This window comes from Sapajus apella, unplaced genomic scaffold, assembly GCF_009761245.1.
Source record: "Sapajus apella isolate SASKATOON/1434 unplaced genomic scaffold, GSC_monkey_1.0 scaffold10, whole genome shotgun sequence".
In the NCBI taxonomy this organism is placed as follows: domain Eukaryota; kingdom Metazoa; phylum Chordata; class Mammalia; order Primates; family Cebidae; genus Sapajus; species Sapajus apella.
In genome coordinates this window covers 7500535-7521525 of record NW_022436950.1, presented here as the reverse complement: position 1 = coordinate 7521525, position 20991 = coordinate 7500535, and the positions used below count along the sequence as shown (strand labels likewise).

The window sequence follows — 20991 nt, the reverse complement described above, 5'->3', positions numbered from 1 at the left end:
AGCAATATCTCCTGCCTCAACCTCCTGAGTAGCTGGGATTACGGGCACCCGCCACCACGCCCAGCTAATTTTGTAATTTTAGTAGAGATGGGGTTTTGCCACATTGGCCAGGCTGGTCACAAACTCCTGACCTCAGGTGATCCACCTACCTTGGCCTCCCAAAGTGCTGGGTTACAGGTGTGAGCCACCGCGCCCGGCCCAGCTGGTATCATTTCTATTGCACATTGGTATTATTTCTATTGGGGAAATTGAAGTTCAAAGAAGTTAAGTAACTTACTCCAAGTCATTTAGCCTCTGAGTGACAGAGCCAGGATTTATACAGTTCCTGCCCTCACCCCTCTGTGCCCATGACGGAGGGCTCCTGGCTGTGTTTGAAGGGAAGAGCCAGGATAGTTTATTATCACCAGAATTCGAAAGGTGAATTTGTCCTGTGCTGTATATAAAAGCTGTCAGGGATTGTGGGGAATTAAATGAAGTATCATCACCCCAAACTTCTTTAAGAAATGCTCCCATCAGCAGGTACCTAGCATGAGGCAAACCTTTGAACATTGGACATGACCTCTACCTCTGCAAAGGGTAGGCAGCACTCCCCACTACCACAGAATTCCTGCTGCCCAGGACCCAGATTTGAACAATAAAAGACATCTGGGGCTGGGTGCAGTCATTCATGCCTGTAATCCCAGCACTCTGGGAGGCCAAGGAGGGTGGATTACCTGAGGCCAGGAGTTCAAGACCAGCTGGGCCAACATGGTGAAACACAGTCTCTACTAAAAATACAAAAAATTAGGTGGGCATGGTGGCAGGCACTTGTAATCCCAGCTACTCAGGAGGCTGAGGCAAGAGAGTTGCTTGAACCCAGGAGGCAGAGGTTGCAGCGAGCTGAGATGGCACCACTGCACTCCAGCCTGGGCAACGAGAGCGAAGCTCTGTCTGTGGGGGTGGAGGGGGAATGGAGGTGGGGGAAGACATCTGGGAACTGGGACCAGTGGGTTTTGTTTATTTAGACCCCAGGTCTAGCATCCCTGGAGCCTGGCTTGGATTTGTGTGAATCTGAACACCTTGGTGGGAAGGGAGGGAGTAACGAGGGGGGCAGATTTCGGAAGAGAAGCACTGGAGGCCGGAGATGAAGCTTGCGCAGAGCTGCTCCGTGCAGGCCAGCCTCCCCAGTGAGGGTTGCAGGAGAGGCGCAGCTGCTCGGGTTTGCCTTCTGGGCCTGAGCTAGTCCACAAGGTAGCCACCAGCTGCAGGTGGCTATCGGGTGCTTGAAATGTGGCCAGTCTGATTGAGATGGGGAGCAAGTATAAAAGACACCCTACATTTCAAAGCCTTGGCCTGAAATAAAGTAATGTAAAATATCTCATTAATATTTTTATACTGACTCCATGTTGAGATGATGTTGGACATATGTTGGATTAAATGAAATATGTTATTAAAATTAATTTTGCCTCTTTTATTTTTCTTCTTTTACTTTTAAAAACAAGTGGCCACTAGAAAATTTTTATCTTCTTTTCTTGTCTTTGTTTTGTTTTGAGACGGAGCTCTGTCGCCAGGCCAGAGTAGCGCTGTGATGGAATCTCGGCTCACTGGAACCTCCGCCTCCCTCCCGGGTTCAAGTGACTCTCCTGCCTCAGCCTCCCAAGTAGGTGGGACTACAGGCATGTGCCACCACATCCAGCTAATTTTTGTATTTTTAGTAGAGATGGGGCTTCATCATGTTGGCCAGGATGGTCTCTATCTCTTGACCTCGTGATTTGCCCGCCTTGGCCTCCCAAAGTGCTGGGATTACAGGTGTAAGACACCATGCCTGGCCCTTATTTTATTTTCTTATATATATATATATTTTTGAGATGGGGTCTTGCTCTGTTGCCCAGGCTGGAGTGCAGTGGCACAATGAGGGGTCACTGCAGCCTCAACCTCCTGGGCTCAAGCGATCCTCCCACTTCAGCCTCCCAAGTAGTTGGGACTACAAGTGTGTGCCATCACACTCGACTAATTTTTTATTTTTTGTAGAGATGGGGTCTCACTGTGTTGCCCAGGCTTGTCTCAAACTCCTAAACTCAATCCATCCTCCCACTTCAGCCTCCCAAAGTGCTGAGATTAGAAGTGTCAGCCATGGCACCTGGCCTAGGAAATTTTCTATTCAAAATTACAAATGAAACTGCTAATTCTGAGGCTAGCTGCGGTGGCTCATGCCTATAATCCCAGCACTTCAGGAGGCCAAGGCAGCCAGATCACTTGAGGTCAGGATTTTGAACCCAGTCAGCATGGTGAAACCCCATCTCTACTAAAAACATAAAAATTAGCCGGGCATGGTGGCAGGTGCCTGTAATTCCAGCTACTTGGGAGGCTGAGGCAGGAGAATCGCTTGAACCTGGCAGGCAGAAATCATGTCATTGCCCTGCAGCCTGGGTGACAGAGAGGAGGGAGGGGAGGGGAGGGAATGGGAGGGGAAAGGAGAGGAGGGGAGGGGAGGGAGGGGAGGAGAGGGGAGGGAGGGGAGGGAAAAGGAGAGGAGGGAGGGGAGGGGAGGGAGGAGAGGGGAGGGAGGGGAGGGAGGAGAGGGGAGGGAGGGGAGGGGAGGCAAAGGGAAGGGTGGGAAGGGGAGGGAGGGGAGGGGAGGGGAGCATGTATGGTCAGAGATCTTAAATGCCCAAGACAGAGCAACAGATTTTTCTGAAACAGAATATGTAAAGTTTGTTTATATACTTTCAGTTTCCACATTGCAACTAAACCTCAAGAAACCACCACTTGTCTGAGCTTTGGTGTCATATCAAAGAAGAACAGCCACTGTTATCTGAAAAGCCTATTAAATGACACCTCTCTTTTTTTCAGCTATATATCCAGCTGTATTTCCAGCTATCTGTGGAAGGTTAGATTTTCTTCATATACTTCAACATTTTTATATTCTTTTCTTGTTGCAAAAACAAATTGCAACAAATCAAATGCAGAAGCAGATGTGATATTCAACTATCTTCTATTAAGCCAGATGTGGAAGACATTTGCAAAAATGTAAAACAATGCCTCTCTTCTTATCAATATTATTTATGTTAATATGTGATGGCCTATTATTATTTTTAAACTAATATTTATGGAGATATAATTCACATCATAAAACTCATCTTTTTTTGTTTTGTTACTTTTTTGTAAAACTCATCTTTTTGAAGTGTACAATTCAGTGATTTTGCTGTATTTCCAGAATTGTAAAATCATCACTATCTAATGTTAGAATATTTACAATTTAATGAGGCACTGCAGGAAGAAACATGGAATGAACGTTGCACCAAAATGAAGTGCTTAACAATGTTTTATTTATTTTTATTCATTTATTTATTTGAGACAGAGTCTTGCTCCGTTTGGAGTGCAGTGATGCGATCTCAGCTCACTGCAACCTCTGCCTCCCAGGTTCAAGTGATTCTCTTAAGCCTCCTGAGTAGCTGGGATTACAGGCACCTGCCACCAAGGCCAGCTCATTTTTGTGTTTTTAGTAGAGATGGGGTTTCACCATGTTGGCCAGGCTGGTCTCAAACTCCTGACCTCAAATGATCAGCCTGCCTTAACCTCCCAAAGTGCTGGGATTACGCACGTGAGCCACCGAACTCATCCATGACATGAAGTGCTTAAAAATGTTTATAAAAGTCAAAACCCTTTGTTCTAAAACAAATCAAAATCCTGAAATTTTGACTTGTTCAAGAAAGAAGTTGACAATCCAAAAACAAGTGGGAGGGAATACCTCCAGGGAGGGCAGCAGCCCTGAGGTTCTGCTCTTCCCTTTCCGGTTTTTAGTTCATTCTGACTTCTTTGTGACTTGCAGGTTAGCCTTTCCCATAGGACTCAGAGGCCTGGACTGACCCATCTGGGCTGAAAGAGAAATCTTCTCTTGTCCAGATGCCACAGAACTGGACTCAATTCTGCAGGGATTTGAGACTCAAATCTCCATTCCGACTCAATTCTACAGGGATTTTCAGAGGGCGGGCAGGCAGATTATAATATCAAAAAAATGGCCACAATTTCTCCCTGGAAAGGTGGGGATCTATGCTCCCTCTCCTTGAACCACGCTCCCTCACCTTTGTTACTGCCTTCGCCAATAGAGTTCAGCTATGTGGCCTCTGAGGCTCCATCACAAAAGGTGATACAGCTGCTACCAGACTCTCCCTCTTGGAAAGTCCACCCCTGGAACCCAGTGACCATGTTGCAAAGAGGCCACGTGTGGGTATTCCACCCAACAGCCCCAGCAAAGGGCCCAGCTGGAGCTGGCACAGATCCTGGGACACGTGACAGAGGGAGTCTGCAGGTGGTTCTTGCCACCAGTCTTGGTGCAGCCGCTGCTTTTGATAAGTGTATTAGAGCAAAGATTTCCCCACAAAACACTGCCCAAATTGCCCGTCTGTGTGTGAAATAAATGTTTGAAGCCGCTACTTTCAGGGATGGTTTGTTACACAGCAACAGAACTGAACAAGAAGTCTTGGAATGAAAACAATGATTTGATTTTCCCTGGGAAAGGCAGAACCTCCTCTGGCCACCCCAGAATGTTAGTGAAACAAATGAGCTCATGGGATGACACAGATAAAACATTTTCAGCTGCTCTAGGGCAGAAACATCTGCCCTCCACTCTTCTCCATGGTAAACAAGAACTTTCATTTTCTGACGATAACAGTTTTATACATTCATTGTGGGAAATTCAGAAAAATGAGAATTTTTAAAATGAAAATGAAAATTATCTGGACTCTCAGCATTTACAACTGTTAATAATTTGGCCCCTTACCGGGTGCTGTGGCTCACGCCTGTAATCCCAGCTCTTACAGAGGCAGAAGTGCGAGGATAGCTTGAGCCCAGGAGTTCAAGACCTGCCTGGGCAATATAGCGAGACCCCGTTCTCCACAAAAAGGAAAAAACCAAAAAGACAAATAATTTGGCCCTTTCGTTTTTTTTTCCATACATAGACATTTATTTTACAAAACATGGGTCATATTTGCACAGTAAAATTGATGTTGGGCCATCGTTCACCACGCATGTGTTTTGTTTGCTTGTTTGTTTGAGACAGGGTCTCTGTCACTCAGGCTGGAGTGCAATGGCTCCATCTCTGCTCACTGTAATTTCCGCCTCCCGGGTTCAAGTAGTTCTCCCACCTCTGGCTCCCAGGTAGCTGGGACTACAGGTACATATGCCACCACACCCAGCCAATTTTTGTGTTTTTAGTAGAGGTGGAGTTTCACCATGTTGCCCAGGCTGGTCCTGAACTCTTGACCTCAAGTGATCCGCCCACCTCAGTCTCCCAAAGTGCTGGGATTACAGGTGTGAGCCACCACGCCCGCCCACCAAGTATGTTGAAGTCTTTGTCAGGTGCCTGACTGGACACTGGAGAAGAGGAGAAGAACAGGCTTTGAGCTGTGGCCGTAGCTGTGACCACCTGGAATGGTCAGTAGTGAGATACTAACTCTTCATTCCGAGGGGTGGCCAGGTGTTGCCTGGTGAATACCATGGGCATCCACTATTTTTCTTCAGGGGTGGGACACAGCTCCGAGGACGTTCTATCTGGGCTGGGTGCCTGCTGGACACAGCCCCCAATCTTTGCCCCTTGCAAGTGATGTGCCCTTTGAGAGGCATCAGGTGACTGCTCACATTTTGCAAGTGGATTATCCAAAAGCGCTCCCTCATTTGGAACCACTTCAATGAAAAAGTGAAATTTTGTTCATAATCCACTCTCATTAATTTCAGAATTTTCAAGGCTGGGCACTGTGGCTCTCCCCCGTAATCCCAGCACTTTGGGAGACCGAGGCAAATAGGATCGGGTCCAGGAGTTCAAGACCTGCCTGGGCAACATATAGAGAAAAAGTTATTTTTAATTAAAAATTTTTTAAACATTATATTCATAAATAAAAAGAGCTATTAGATTTTTTAACGTGAACTGTTGTAAATTTCAGCATGTAAAAAATTGTATTACCAGCTGGGCGCGGTGGCTCACGCCTGTAACTCTAGCCCTTTGGGAGGGCAAGGCAGGTGGATCGCTTGAGGCCAGGAGTTCAAAACCAGCCTACCCAACATGGTGAAATCCTGTCTCTACTAAAAATACAAAAAATTAGCTGGGCATGATAATGGGTGCCTGTAATCCCAACTACTTGGGAGGCTGAGGCAAGAGAATTGCTGGAACCTGAGAAGTGGAGGTTGCAATGAGCAGAGATTGTGCCACTGCTTTCCAGCCTGGGCGACAAGAGTGAAACTCCGTCTCAAAAAAAAAAAAAAAAAAATTTTGTAATACCTACTCGTACGGTTCCCCCCGTCCCCTTCCCCCCCCCCCCAACCTTTCCCCCCCCCACTCTCTTTCAGACAGGGTCTTAGTCTATTGACCAGGCTAGAATGCAGTAGCATGATCATGGCTCACTGCAGCCTCTACCACCTGGGTTCAAGTGATCCCACATAGCTGGGACTACAGGTGCACACTACCACCACACCCGGCTACTTTTTTTTTGTATTTTTTGTAGACAAGGTTTTGTCATGTTGCCAAGCCGGTCTTGATAACCTGGGCTCAAGTGATGCACCTGCCTCTGCCTCCCAAAGTGCTGGGATTACAGGTGTGAGCCACCAAGCAGAGCCCCAAAGTTTCTTGTTGATGGAGACTGTTAAGAATTTTGAAGTTTTCTTTTTTGAGGAGAGCTCAATGAAATATGAAAATTAAAAAATAAAAAAAAAAAAAAGCAAAACTGGCTGGGTGCAGTGGCTCATGCCTGTAATCCCAGCACTTTGGGAGACCTGAGGCCAGGAGTTCAAGACCAGCCTGGCCAACATGGTGAAACCCTACTAAAAATACAAAAAATTAGCCAGGTGTGGTGACGGGCGCCTGTAATCCCAGCTACTCAGGAGACTGAGGCAGGAGAATCACTTGAACCCAGGAGGCAGAGGCTGCAGTGAGCCAATATCGTGCCATTGCTCTCCAGCCTGGGCAACAAGAGCGAATTCCATCTCAAAAAAAAAAAAAAAAAAAAAAAGAAAAAGAAAAAAATGTATTTAAAATATTAATTTAAAAATTTTTTATTACAAAAAAATTTTGAACATGTTTTCCCCGAAAACTGTCACATAAAGTGATCAAAACAGATGTGACAACAAAGCCAGTCTCCAGGTCACCACCACCAGGTCGGGAAGTGTAGCACCCTGTGATGTATTTGCAGAGTTCTCCAATTGCTACTGAATGTGTAAAACCTGTATTCTCAGTACCAAGTCCAGTTGTTCAGCAGGAATGTTAAATATTTTTATACTTTTATTTTAAAGACATGTTTTCATTTAACTTTTAAACAATAACATTTTAATCCGGGTCCCCCGCATGTCCTGCACTCTCATGGCAAAGGCTGGTCCCTGAGTCTCAGAAGACTACAGTGCAGCGGGGTCACTGACCCCCCCTCACCCCTTCACCAGCCCAGGCTGGGTCAGAGCAGCGTCGTCCTTAAGCGGGGACATACCCGTGTTTACAAGATTCTCAACGCTTGGCTGATGTAATAGCGGCATTAGCCTTCCTTGGGGAGAATGAAGACTGTGTTTTTACCCTCTTGTTAAAAACGCTCATTTAATTTTCAAGCTTCTTTTCCTTCTTTATTTTTCTTCTTCTTCTTCCTTCCTTCCTTCTCCCTCCTCCTCCTCCTCCTTCTTGTTTTTAAAGCCAGGGATTCGTTCTGTGGCCCAGGCCGGAGTACAGTGGCCTGACCCATGGCTCACTGCAGCCTTTACCTAAAGGGCTCAAGCCATCCTGCTACTTCAGCCTCCTGAGTAGCTGGTTCTGAAGGCTACCGTCACCACACCTGGCTGATTTTTTAAAAAGTATTTTTGTAGAGACGGTTTAACTATGTTGCCCAGTCTGGTCTCGAACTCCTGGGCTTAAAAGATCCCGCCACCTTGGCCTCCCAAGTGTTGGGATTGCGGGTGCGAATCCCCGCGCCGGGTTTCCTCTCTTTCTCACGTGTTTCACGCAAAAAAGTCGGTGCCCTGAAGCTGCGCTGGTCTCCTGCCTCCAGGGGAAACGGGGGTTTATTTCTGCTTGCTCACCCTCCCTCTTTTCTGTTTGCTTATTTGTTTTTAGTATTTTTAGTATGTTTTGGAAACATTTCGTTTCAACGAGTGTTTGAAAATCAGCTCCCCCGCCCCGCGCTCCCGGCGGGCACCTCCCACTTCCCAGCCCGGAGAGGGTGGGCACCACTCCCAGACGCTGGGACGCGTGGGTGTCGCTCGGGGGCGCTCGCCTCCCCCACCCAGCCTGCCCCGGGCCGGGAGCGCTTCCAGTCGGGTCGCTTCTGGGGGACGAGAAAAGAACCGCTTGAACGGTCGGGACACTTTTCCCGCTACGGTTTTCCCGGGAGCGGACAGGAGCAGTGGGGTCGGAGCGGATCCGAGGGTCCCTGCCTGGTCCCGCGGGGCGGCCAGCCTCCCCCCATGAGCCGCGGGGAGAGGAAGCAGGTCGGGGTCTCAGGGACGCGCAGACACCGGCGGCCTCCTCCCTCCAGGCTGGCGGTCCCCGAGCCCTGGCGCCTCCTTAAAGCCGTGGCTCCGCCCCGCCCGCCCGTCCGCAGTCCCTCCCAACCGCCGGGTCCCCGCCGCCTCGGCTGAGTGGGATAGAGCCTCGAGCCTGCGAGGAGCGCGCCGCCCGCCAGCTCCCTGTGCCCCGTTCGGAGTCCCCGCGTCCCCGTGTCCTGCAGTCCGCCGCCATGGCCAGCGAGGAGCTGGCGCGCAAGCTGGAGCGCCGATTGAGGCGCGAGGAGGCCGAGGACGGCAGCCCCCTGCCAGCTCCCCTAGGCGCCCCAGCCCCGGAGCCCCCCGGCCGCCCACCCACGGCCAGCGCCGACGCGGAGCTGAGCGCCCAGCTGAGCCGGCGGCTGGACATCAACCAGGGCGCCGCGCGGCCCCGGCGCTGCAGGGTCTTCAACCCCTACACGGAGTTCCCGGAGTTCAGCCGCCGCCTCATCAAGGACCTGGAGCGCATGTTCAAACTGTGAGCTCCCGCTGCGCGCCCTTCGCCCGCGGGACCAAAGAGGGAGCGGGAGGGCTTTCTGACCCGAAGTCCCGGGTCCCGCTTGGGCGGGGAGGTGATGCAGGAGTCCCGGGGTGCAGGTAGCATTTGGCCCAACGCAGCCAGGTCTGGCGCGTTCGGGTCTGTCTCCGAGAGGTGGGGGGACGGGGTCTGGGGGTGGGGACACCGGGAGCAGGAGCCGCGGCTCTCCCGGACGGAGCCCAAAAATTCTTGGCCGCTGCTGGACCCGAGTTCCCGGTCCCCCAACTCCGACCGCTGGTCCCGCCCCCTCTACCGTCGGGTCCCGAGATTTGCTCCGAACGCAACTTCTAAGAAAGGGAGCAGTCGTCGCGCCTCACCTGCCAGCTTTCACCGTATCCCCCAAGGGAAAAATTAGCCCCTGTTGGCCTTTTATCTTTTAAAACAAAAGGGGAGAGTTAATCCTTGGCTGCCGCTCGGGGTCAGATGTAGAGTGGAGGTAAACTCGCTGTACGAGATTCAGGACGTTTCTGGGGCGAGCGCTGCCCGGCAGCCTCCTGGGCGTGTCATGGGAACCGAACTTGGCCGCTGCCACCTGTCCGGCGGGGGCTTGTCTTGTCCTGCTCTGTGAGCCTCATTGCGCAGGGAGCCGCCCACCTGGGGAGCCACTGAGTGAGAAGCAGGCGATAGAGACCCACTAGTCTGCATCGTCGCCTGGAACCTCCCTGGACCTCAGTTTCCTCATCTGGAGAGTGGGAGCTGTAACGGTCCCTGCCTTTTAAGGCCAAAAATATTTTGTACCCCGTAAGCTCTTAACCGAGCTATTAATATTATTTCCAGAATTGGGCCAAGACGGGAAAAATGCCTGGGGGAGCTGAGGCGGCCGGCCAGGTCATGCTTGGGCGTTTTTAAAAGCGCATGGAATGCGTTTGCCCTCCGTGTGGAGGTTCTATTTAAAGGCGCTGTGGCTGGCGCTGCGTCGCCTGAGCCTCCACTGCCCCTGCACGGAGGTCTGCAGAGCAGGCACCTGGGAGCCTCCGCCTCCTCTGCTTCCCTGGCACCGCGGTTTCTTTGTCTGGCTTCCAGGCACTGATCTGTCGTGTTTTCTGGGTCCAGTTTGGGCAATTCAGGAAGGCTGAGTCGATTTAAAGAATGCGGCTGGGGGCCGGGCGCCGTGGCTTGGCTCACGCCTGTAATCCCAGCACTCTGGGAGGCCAGGCGGGCGGATTGCCTGAGCTGAGGAGTTAGCGACCAGCCTGGGCAACACAGTGAAACCCCGTCTCCACTAAAAATACAAAAAAATTATCCGGGCTTGCCGGCGTGCAACAGTAGCCCCAGCTACTTGGGAGGCTGAGGCCGGAGAATTGCTTGAACCCGGGAAATGGAGGAGGTTGCAGTGAGCCGAGATCATGCCACTGCACTCCAGCCTGGACAACAGAGGGAGTCTCCGTCTTAAAAGAAAAAAAAAAAAAAAAAAGAATGCGGCTGGAGCGAAAAGGCTTGTTTGGAGTCCCTTTGATTTCCCTGGGGTAACGCCTTTCATGGGAAGACTGCTCTGTCCGGGCTGCTCCCAGGTCCCACCAGTTCCTCCCAGTCCAGCTGGATTCAGGGCATCTTGGGGACCAACCTTTATCTTCAAGTTGTCTTGGGGTCACTCAGGCTTCTTTTGTTTTTCCTGCAAAACAGTCTTTGGAAAGATCAACTTGTTAGTCGGCTACCTAAGGGTAATAAAAAGAGTCCATATGCTCAGAGGGCCTTGGAAGGTGAAGCAAGGTGGCATCTGTGAGCAAGCAGGTACTGGACTGGGATCAAGCAAAGGGGAGCCGAGCACAGTGGCTGATGGCTGTAATCCCAGCACTTTGGGAGGCTGAGGCAGGAGGATCACATGAGGTCAGGAGTTCGAGATCAGCCCGGCCAAAATGATGAAACCCCCATCTCTACTAAAAATACAAGAATTAGCCCAGAGTGCTGTCGTGTGCCTGTAGTCCCAGCTGCTCGGGAGGCTGAGGTGGGAGAATTGCTTGAACCAGAGGGGCAGAGGTTGCAGTGAGCCGAGATCATGCCATTGCACTCCAGCCTGGGGGTGACCGAGTGAGATTCTGCCTCAAAGGAAAAAAAAAAAAAAAAAAAAAAAAGCTAAAGGGAAGGCAGGATGTGGCCTGGGATCCAGCCGGGCTGACAGTTCAACTGGTACTTGGTATTTCTTTCTAGGTTGAGTTTTCTGTCACTTGCAACCAAAATTGGCATAAACAAAAGGGGAATAATTTGGCTGATGAAACCAAAAAGCCATCACTAGCTTCAGGTATGGCTAGATCTAGGAGCTTAGGTGCTGCCATCAGTGCTTAGTTCCTCTTTTTCTTGAGCTAGTTTCTGCATTGTCCCTATTCTCAGATGGCTCATTCTTGGTGGTGGTGGTGTGGCCACAGCAGCTTAAATTAATAACGTAAGAATGTTAAAAACCCTAAAGAAAACGTAACACACCAATTTGTTTTCTGTTGGATTACCTTCCAGATTTTACTCATTGCGGCAGCAGTCTGTGAGGCTGTGAAGAGCAAGCTTCCTGGGTTCAAACCCCAGCCCCACCACTTGCCACATGGAAGGTTCCTTAAAAGGTTCCTGCCACCTGGGCAGCTTACTTAAAAGCTCTGTGCCATCAGTTTTCCCTTCTGTCAAATGGGAAAGCATAGGACCTGCCCTGAGGGGTTATTGTGGGGCTTAAATTAATTCATGTAAGTGATGCATTTAGCTCCATGTTTTGGCCTATGGTGAAGGTCCGGTGGATTTTAGCCACTAAGCTTTAGATTATCATATATCTGTAATTTGGGTAAATGTGCACATTTTATGTCGTCCTTTTTTATTTAATAATTTACTTTGCTGAGTCCACTTTCTCCTTTGAAGCTGACTTAGCCCACAGTTTGAGCTGTGGTGTGGCAGCCTGGCCTCCGGGTGAATTCCGGGTCTCCGCAGGACTGTGTGCTTTTGCCCTTTGGGTTCTATGGAAGGAACTCGTTAGCTCCTCTGCCGCTGGGTGAGGATGTTTGTTTCTTAGAGCTGCCTGAATAAAATGCCACCAACCGAGTAGCGTAAAACCACAGCAGGGTATCCTCTCATAGTGCTGGAAACCAGGAGTCTGCCAAGTCTGAAACCAAGGTGTCGGCGGGCTGTGCTTCCTGGGGGTCTCCAGCGAAGACTCCTTCTGTGCCTGTCTCCTGGCTTCTGGTGGTTGCCAAAATTTTGGGTATTCCTTGTGGTATGGAAGCATCACCCTAATCGCTGCCGCCCTGGGCACCTGGTGCTCTCCCTGTGTGTTTCTGTGTCTGCATGTGGACTTCTTATAAAGATACCAGTCATTGGATTTAGGACCCACCAAATCCAGTGTGACCTCATCTTAATTTAACTTTTCCATCTGCAAAGAACCTATTTCCTGATAAGGTCACATTCTGATGTTCTGGGTAGACATGAATTTCCGGGGTGGGGGACAGGGTGTGGAGGGGGGTTCTGTTCAGCTCAGTGCAGGGAATGAGAAGAGCTGCCGGGAGCTTGAGCACCATCTCTGCAGCCTCTTCCGAGGAAGCTCTCGGATTTAGGAAGGTCAGAATCTCAGATTTATCCAAAGCCAGTATGACTCCCACCCCCATCAGACAAAGGATGCCTCCCAAAGCACCACCTTAATTCAAGTCAATTCACCACCCAACTATAAAACAAAACCGGCCTGGCATGGTGGCTCATGCCTTTCATCCCAGCACTCTGGGAGGCCGACGTGGGTGGATCACCTGAGGTCATCAGTTTGAGACCAGCCTGGGAACATGGTGAAACCTCGTCTCTACTAAAAATACAAAATTAGCCAGGCTTGGTGGCAGGTGCCTGTAATCCCAGCTACTTGGGAAGCTGAGGCAGGAGAATCACTTGAACCTGGGAGGCAGAGGTTGCAGTGAGCCGAAATCACGCCATTACACTCCAGCCTAGGCAACAAGAGTGAAACTTTGTCTCAAAAAAACAAAACACATAACCAACTGAACCCACACAACACCTCCCGTCATGCCAGAAACACACCTATTTTCGGCAAGAATTTCACTTTTGGCCAAGCACGGTGGCTCATACCTGTAATCCCAGCACTTTGGGAGGCTGAGGTGGGTGGATCACCTGAAGTTGGCAGTTCGAGACCAGCCTGACTAATATGGAGAAACACCATCTCTACTAAAAATACAAAAAATTAGCCAGGCATGGTGGCACATGCCTGTAATCTCAGCTACTTGGGAGGCTGAGGCAGGGGAATTGCTTGAACCCCGGAGGCAGAGGTTGCAGTGAGCCGAGATCATGCCACTGCACTCTAGCCTGGGTAACAAGAGTGAAACTCCACTTCAAAAAAAAAAAAAAAAAAAAGAATTTCACTTTTAAGCAGTTTTTAGATTCACATTCTGATGTCACCTTAGTTCATCAGGCCCCTTGCAGTGTGTGACCTGATTAGACCAGTACAAAGTACACCCATTTTTTTTGTTTGGGGCTGGAAAGATCCATACAGATACTGGGAGACGTGCTTTGATCATTTAAATTTGATTTTCCTATTTAAAAGTATTCGGCTTAGGGATTCCTTACATTTTCGAGGCTCAAAAAATCTGGATCCTTCCCAGCCTCTGAGCTTGTTGGGTTCTTGGAGTGGTGTGGTTTCTCTTTGTGTGCTTAGGACCTAGCACAAACGAGCCTGGTTCCTACACGGTGTGTTGAAGAAGAAGGAGGTTTTCTAGTGAGTGTGGGAAGCCAGAGGCCTCATCAGCTTGGCCAGAGAAAGTTCCCTCTCCATTTCCAAGCTTGCTACTAGATAGCCTGAGCCAAGAGAACAGTGGCCTGATTTTAAAAGAAGAATGAGAAGGCCCAGAGGAAACTGACTCTACAGTGTGTATCCGTGGCTGTAACGTGAGCTGATGGAGCACTCAGGGTTAGACAGGAAATTTTAATTATCCTGGACTTATCTAGAGGCCCTTTTCAAAGGGGGGCAATGAGGGCAGCCACTTAAAGGCAGGACCCCAATGCAACATCTTAAAATGCACTGTGAGGTTTGTGCAGCATACTAAAAGCTTGTGTTTCAATTCCCCGAAGAGAGGGTGGGAAGAGAACATTTGGCTGCGGGAAAGCTGTCTTTTTCTTAAGAATCTGAAACAGTGATGTCACGGATGTCCTGCCAAAGCCAGAGTCCTGCATTGTCAAGGCGCCAGTGAAACCCGAAAAGGTGAGGCTGTCGTGGAATTCTTCATTTCTCATCCCCTCTCTCTCCCAGTTTCTTTTTCTCCTCCTTAGTCTTGGCTCCAAAGGAGGGAGAAACAGGTATAGGCTTGGAAGCCTGGGAATTTGCCAAAGAAGTGAAGTGAGCCCTCTTGGGGCAGTTTACTGGGGAGGGGGAGGTCAGGCTGCCTGCATACTGGCATCCTAATCTTTGGAGTGAATTGACTCTAAAAATGGGAAAGATGGATGGAAATAAAAGGAAGAAGTTAAGCGCTTTCTTTTTCCTTGGAGAAAGGCAAGAAGTACCGACTTGTCCTGCCTGTCGCTTCAGTCAGCGGTGATCACCGTAGATGTGAAATTCTCTCAACTGCTCTGGAATTTGCACATTTGACAATTTTGAATTGGGGGGTGGGGTAAGAGGACCTCGGGCTTGTCTGAATTCTGGAGGATGGCCTTAGATCAGCCTTCTGTTTGGGGGTCCTAGTCTTTGGCAGAAAGACCCCATGACTTGGAACTGTGTCTCCGACCGGTTTAAGTACTGGCTTGCTAGCACGCGTGATTAACCCATGTAGGCGGAGCTGGAAGGAGCTTCCACAGTTGCTGGTGGGTGTATCTTTGTAGGGAGTTCCTTCTTCCTCCTCATTCCTCACTCCCCACCTCCCTCTCTCTGGGACGTCTCTTCCACTATCCTCATTACGGAGCCATCGAATTTTATAAGAATTTGAATAATGGGAATTTGAAGTCGAGTGATGAAAATTTTATAAAATCTTACACTATACAAAAAAGAGAAAAGTCCTTTCCCCCTTCTTCACTACAAGATTAATTAAGAAGTGCCTGATTTCAAAGCTGTAAGGTTCTTTTCTCAAGATAGGGTCTCGCCATGTTGCCTAGACTGGTCTCTAACTCCTAGGCTCATAGGCATGGGCCACTGCGCCTGGCCACTGTGCCTCTCTCTCTTTTTTTTTCTTTTTGAGATGGCGTCTCACTCTGTCGCCAGGCTGGAGTGCAGTGGCGCAATCTCGGCTCACTGCAACCTCCGCCTCCCCTGTTCAAGTGATTCTCCTGCCTCAGCCTCCCAAGTAGCTGGGACTACAGGCGCGTGCCACCATGCCCAGCTAATTTTTGTGTTTTTAGCACAAACTGGGATTACAGATGTGAGCCACTGCACCAGGCCTCTCTCTTTTTTTAAATGTTGTTGCATACCAACCAGACTCTTACCTTTATACCCTCAGCTCTGTGGTACCCCCTGGACCAACTAGTAAACAGGAATACTTCTTCCACTGACCTGCAGAGGGTTTGATTGGCATGGGACTATGTTCTGCATCTTGGCCCATTGCAACCCCTACTTCCGGGGCTCAAGTTATCCTCCTGCCTCAGCCTCCCGAGTAGCTGGGACTACAGGCACATACCACCATGCCTGGCTAATTTTATATTTTATATAATTATATGTTTTAATAATTTTATATTTTTTGTAGAGACGGAGTTTCACCGTGTTGCCCAGGCTGGTCTCTAACTCCTGGGTTCAAGTGATCCACCCGCCTCGGCCTCCCAAAGTGCTGGGATTACAGGCTTGAGCCACCGCGCCCGGCCAGCTAGATGGCTTTCAAGTTTCCTTCTAGGCCATGGGTGAGCAAACTTGTTCTGCAAAGGGCCGGATAGTCAATCTGTTTGGCTGTGGGCCCTGAGGTTTCTGCTGTCCCTCTGCAGCCACAGGCAATATGCAAATGGCTGTGTTCAAGTAACACCTGGTGAGCGTGATTTGGCCGTAGTCAGCCAGTCCCCATGCTAGGCAGCCGCTTTAGACTCTTGAATCCGGAGCCGGGTCTCACTTGTCCCCTTTCGCACTTCTTGGCCTTTCCTCCCATCAGTGGCCTCAGGTCCAGAGGAGACGCGGTGGAAGCCTCGTGTCCCCCCAGTTGGGTCGGCAGCATAGCGAGGCCTGGGTTCCAGGCCCCTGCTTCTGGAAGGTTAGCACTGGAGCAGGCGCAGGAACTGCATCTTCTGCGCTTGAGGAGGCCTGGCTGCCTGCGCCAGCTGGCCCAGGGGTAACACCCCCACCCCGGGAAGGGTTGTCTTCCTATGGCTTCCCCTAAGAGGCAGTCCATGGTGTGTTTGAACTTTAAAACTCCTGATGAAAAAGACAAATGAGGCCGGGAGCAGTGGTTCATGCCTGTAATCCCAGCACTTTGGGAGGCCAAGGCAGGCAGATCAAAAGGTCAGGAGCTCGAGACCAGCCTGGCCAACATGGTGAGAACCCGTCTCTACCAAAGTACAAAAATTAGCAGGGCGTGGTGGCAGGCGCCTGTAATCCCAGCTACTTGGGAGTCTGAAAATTACTTGAACCCGGGAGGCGGAGGTCGCAGTGAGCCAAGATTGTGCCACTGCACTCCAGCCTGGGTGACAGAATGAGACTTGTCTCAAAAAAAAAAAAAAAAGGCAAATGAAAAACAAAAGCTAATTAGCCTTGCGTGTCTACTTACTTGAGCCGTGTGGTAGGAGAAGGAGTTCTTGACCTCCAGTCTTCGAACTCAGCAATCGTGTGCAGAACTGCACTGTCACACCCGCTAGGAGGCCTTGCTTCTCAAGGAGGTGTATGGCTCCTCTCCCCAGAAAAATTTGTTATCTACTGGTTTGGAGGGAAATGGGAGATAAGAATCTTATGACTTAAGGAAAATTTATTTTTTGTTATAAAATTATAATGTTCCCCATTTAAAATTTCTTTTAAAACAATAAAGATCTGGCCAGGCACGGTGGCTCACGCCTATAATCCTGGCACTTTGGGAGGCCGAGGCGGGCAGATCACCTGAGGTCAGGAGTTGGAGACCAGCTTGACCAATATGGTGAAACCCCGTCTCTACTAAAAATATAAAAAATAGCAGGGCATGGTGGTGGCAGGTGCCTGTAGTCTCAGCTACTTGGGAGGCTGAGATAGAAGAATTGCTTGAACTGGGGAGGAGGAGGTTGTAGTGAACCGAGATTGTGCCACTGCACTCCAGCCTGGGTGACAGGAGTCTCGAAAAAAGAAAAGAAAAGAGGCCGGGCATGGTGGCCCACACCTGTAATCCCGGCACGTTGGGAGGCTGAGGCGGGTGGATCACCTGAGGTCAGGAGTTTGAGACCAGCCTAACCAGTATAGTGACACTCCGTCTTGAGAAAAAAAAAAAAAAACAGTAAAGATCTTTAGGGAGCAGAGAGCGGAAGCCCATGCTGTTCTGTTCCCGAGGGCCACCTCCAGCTGGTTGGGTGCATGTTCTTACACAAGACTGTTGAGACAATCTATGCTGTTCTGCCTGTATTATTTGGGAGACTTTTGGCTCAAGTGATGGAAAACTCTGCCCCAAACTCACTAATGAATACAGAAATGGATCATCTCATGTATGAGGGAGTCCAGAGGACTCCCTGGGTGGCCCTGGGGCAATGGTTGGTTGCTGCTGTCATCCAGGACTTGGGTTTCGTCCTCTGCCTTCCACCACCCTCTGTGCTGGCATCACGGTACCAAGTCGTGAGGTTCCCCGAGTCACATCCAGCTGTGACAAAATCCAGAGGCAGAAAGACCTAGCGTTCTTCTAAACAATGAGGAAATTAAAGCGTAACCACTAGAAGCGGACAGGAAAGAAAGAAAAAGAAAATAAACAATGAGGAAATCTTCCTCTATGTGTGCCCCAAGCGGGGCTCTGGCATCCCATCTGTCAGCACGAGGTCACTGGCCCATCCAGGGGTAGTTTCTGTTCCCTGAGGGGTGGAGCCAATATGGGGTTCTGTTAGTGAGGAAGGAGAGCTGGGTTTTTACTGAGTGGTGTTCCACGGCTCTTTTCTGTCTATCTGTGTGCTTTGTTTTGGTTTGCTTTGTTTTTTGAGACAGGGTCTCGCTCTGTCACCCAGGCTGGAGTGCAGTGGTGCGATCATGGCCCACTGTAGCCTTGACCTCCCAAGGTCCTTTTGCCTCAATCCCCTCACCCCAACATCTGGCTAATTTTTTTTTTTTTTTAAAGTAGAGATGGAGTTTCACCATGTTGCTGAGGCTGGTCTCAGACTCCTGGGTTTAAGCCATCTGCCCACCTTGGCTTCCCAATGCCCCTCTGGGTTTTTGTTGTGTTGTTTTTAGAGGCAGAGCCTTGCTCTGTTTTCCAGGCTTGAGTGCAGTGGCAAGATCCCGGCTCACTCCAACCTCTGCCTCCGGGGTTCAAGTGACCCCCCCGCCTCAGCCTCCTGAGTAGCTGGGATTATAGGGCGCTACGATGCCCAGGTCATCTGTGTTTTTGTATAGATGGGAGGGACTTTTGATGTCAGGCTTGGTTTCTGGAGGACATGCAGGAAGCAGCCCATTCCTGGGGGCTCCCGAAGACCAAATGCAGAGGTCTTTCCTGAGGAACTTCTGTCATTTTCACTGGGATTCCCTGTGATTTTTCTGTTGCGTGTAAGGGTGGACCCTTGGCGGCTAGGAGTGTGCATTTGGCACTGGGTGGGCTGCCCGTATTAACCACTCCCTAGGTCAGCTTTCGGCGAACCCCCCACTTCCATCTCGTGTCGCCCTTCCACCCTCCAAAGAGCCTGGCATGGTGGGCCCGCCCCCTGGGTGTGGAGGGCTCAGTCATTCCCCCCACCCTCCTGGCAGCTCACTGTCTTGGAAAACTGTTGGCTGCTCCAGCTGCTACCTTTGACCAGGAGTCGCTGTGTCTTGATGTTCCTCATTCCTTTAGTGGCTCCTGGGCTTCTGAGGCTAAGGACCCCTCTGTTGGCTTAAAGGCCTTTGTACAAGTCATGTATGAGTGTGTGTTAGGGAGTATTCAGGGCTGGCTTTCTTTTTTTTTTTTTTTTCTTCTTTGATACAGGGTTTTGCTCTTGTTACCCAGGCTGGAGTGCAATGGCATGATTTCGGCTTACCATAACCTTTGCCTCCTGGGTTTAAGCGATTCTCCTGCCTCAGCCTCCAGAGTAGTTGGGATGACAGGCATGCACCACCAAGCCCGGTTAATTTTGTATTTTTGGTAGAGACAGGGTTTCTCCATGTTGGTCAGGCTGGTCTCGAACTCCCGACTTCAGGTGATCCACCCACCTCAGCCTCTCAGAGTGCTGGGATTACTGGCCTGAGCCACCACGCCCAGCCTAATTTTTTTGTTTTTAGGAGGTAGGCCTTACTATTGCCCAGGTTGGTCTTGAACTCCTGGGCTCAAGTGATCCTCCTGCCTTGGCCTCCCAAAATGCAAAATTAGAGGTGTGAGCCACAATGCTGGCCTGCTTTTTTGTTTTAATCTGAGCCTAGCACACGCTACTCCCCCAGCTGTGTTGCTGAATGAAGGTAAATTCTTTGGTTTTGGAGCTAAGACATGGGTTGCCAGTGCTGGCGGCAGCCTCCTTCCAGGCCAGCCAGAGCCTTGGATGGGGCCGGGTGTCACATCCAAGGCAGATACGCCCTCAGCCCTCTGCCATGAATCAGGTTTGCAGGAAGGAGGAGGAAGTTCAGGACTTACGAGTAGCCTCGTGCCCAGGGCTGGCCACTCTGCCTCTTCCTGGTAGTGAAACAGCAGAGGCTTCCACCCCACAGGGCTGTAGCTGATCCCAGCTCTAGGGTTAGACATCTCCACCTACCAGGTTCCCCCAGCACCACTCACTGAGCACCTACTGTGCCTTGGGACAGCTCTGATAAAAAAAATCTGACTGCCGACAGTCCTCACTCTTTGCCCACAGGGACCTAGTGAACACTGTTGTGGCCCTGGAGAAGTGCTGGCCTCTGACGCTGTCCTGTTGGCTTTGGTGGTGACAGGGTCTCTGCCTCCTCTCTAAATGCCTTGTGCCCCTCCACCCTCTAATGGCTGACTTCATGGAGCATTGGTTGCCCTCAATGCCACCTACCAGCCCCACTGACAGAGCTTACTGTGCGCAGGGCTGTGCTTAGCAATTACCGTATGGGAACTCATGCTTCACGACACTCCAAAGTGGGCACCATATCAGACCCCATTTTACAGATGAGGAAACTGAGGCACAGAGCAGCCAGGGAATTTGCCTGAAGTCACACATCTTGGAAGCAGTAGAGCTGGGATTTGAACCCAAGTGGCCTGCACTCCTGTCCCATGTCATGAGCCTGACTCACTAATGTCATTCCTACATCCCAGCTTTCCACCCTCCATGTCTCAGCCATCCTTGACACCGTCCCCTGCACAGCCAGGCAGGGCTGTGGCTGGCACAGTCTCTGCAGGCAGCCTGAGCAGCTGCCTCAGACATGGCCTCCCCGATCCGTCCGACATGCTGTGGCTGGGTGGACCTCGCCAGAGCCCAGATCTCATTACCTTGCTTCCCTCTTCAGAAGTTATTTTGGGTTGGGATGGGGCAATATTCAGCATTCGGTAGCTTCCTATTGCCCAAGGAAACAGTCTAGACTCCTCATGCAGACCGTTAAGGCCCACTTCAGTCGGCGGCTGCAGTCTCCTCTCTCTGGTTCTCCCAGCCTGGGCCTTGCTGTCACTGAGCTGAATGGCCCCCACAGCCTCTCTCCTATAACCCTGCAATTCCCAGTTGATTACACTTAGGTCCATCCATTATTGCTGATTCTTTTTTTTTTTTTTTTTTTTGAGATGGAGTTTCACTCCATTGCCCAGGCTGGAGTGCAGTGGCATGATCTCAGCTCACTGCAGCCTCTACCTCCTGGGTTCAAGCGATTCTCCTGCCTCAACCTCCCAAGTAGCTGAGATTACAGGCATGCGCCACCATGCCTAGCTAATTTTTGTATTTTTAGTAAAGACGGTTTCACCATGTTGGCCAGGCTGGTCTTGAACTCCTGACCTCAGGTGACCCACCTGCCTCAT

At 50.3% G+C, this 20991-nt stretch overlaps 1 protein-coding gene across 1 annotated transcript in view; it reads left to right on the top strand.

Annotated features, from left to right (window-relative positions):
• The first annotated feature begins 8186 nt into the window (after nucleotides 1-8186).
• The window catches only part of EFHD1 (EF-hand domain family member D1), a 51137-nt gene continuing 38332 nt past the window's right edge, over nucleotides 8187-20991 (top strand). The window contains exon 1 of the mRNA XM_032277898.1: nucleotides 8187-8971. Within this exon, the coding sequence (XP_032133789.1) occupies nucleotides 8688-8971 (284 nt within the window). The 5' untranslated portion in view covers nucleotides 8187-8687. The remainder of the gene's footprint in view (nucleotides 8972-20991) is intronic.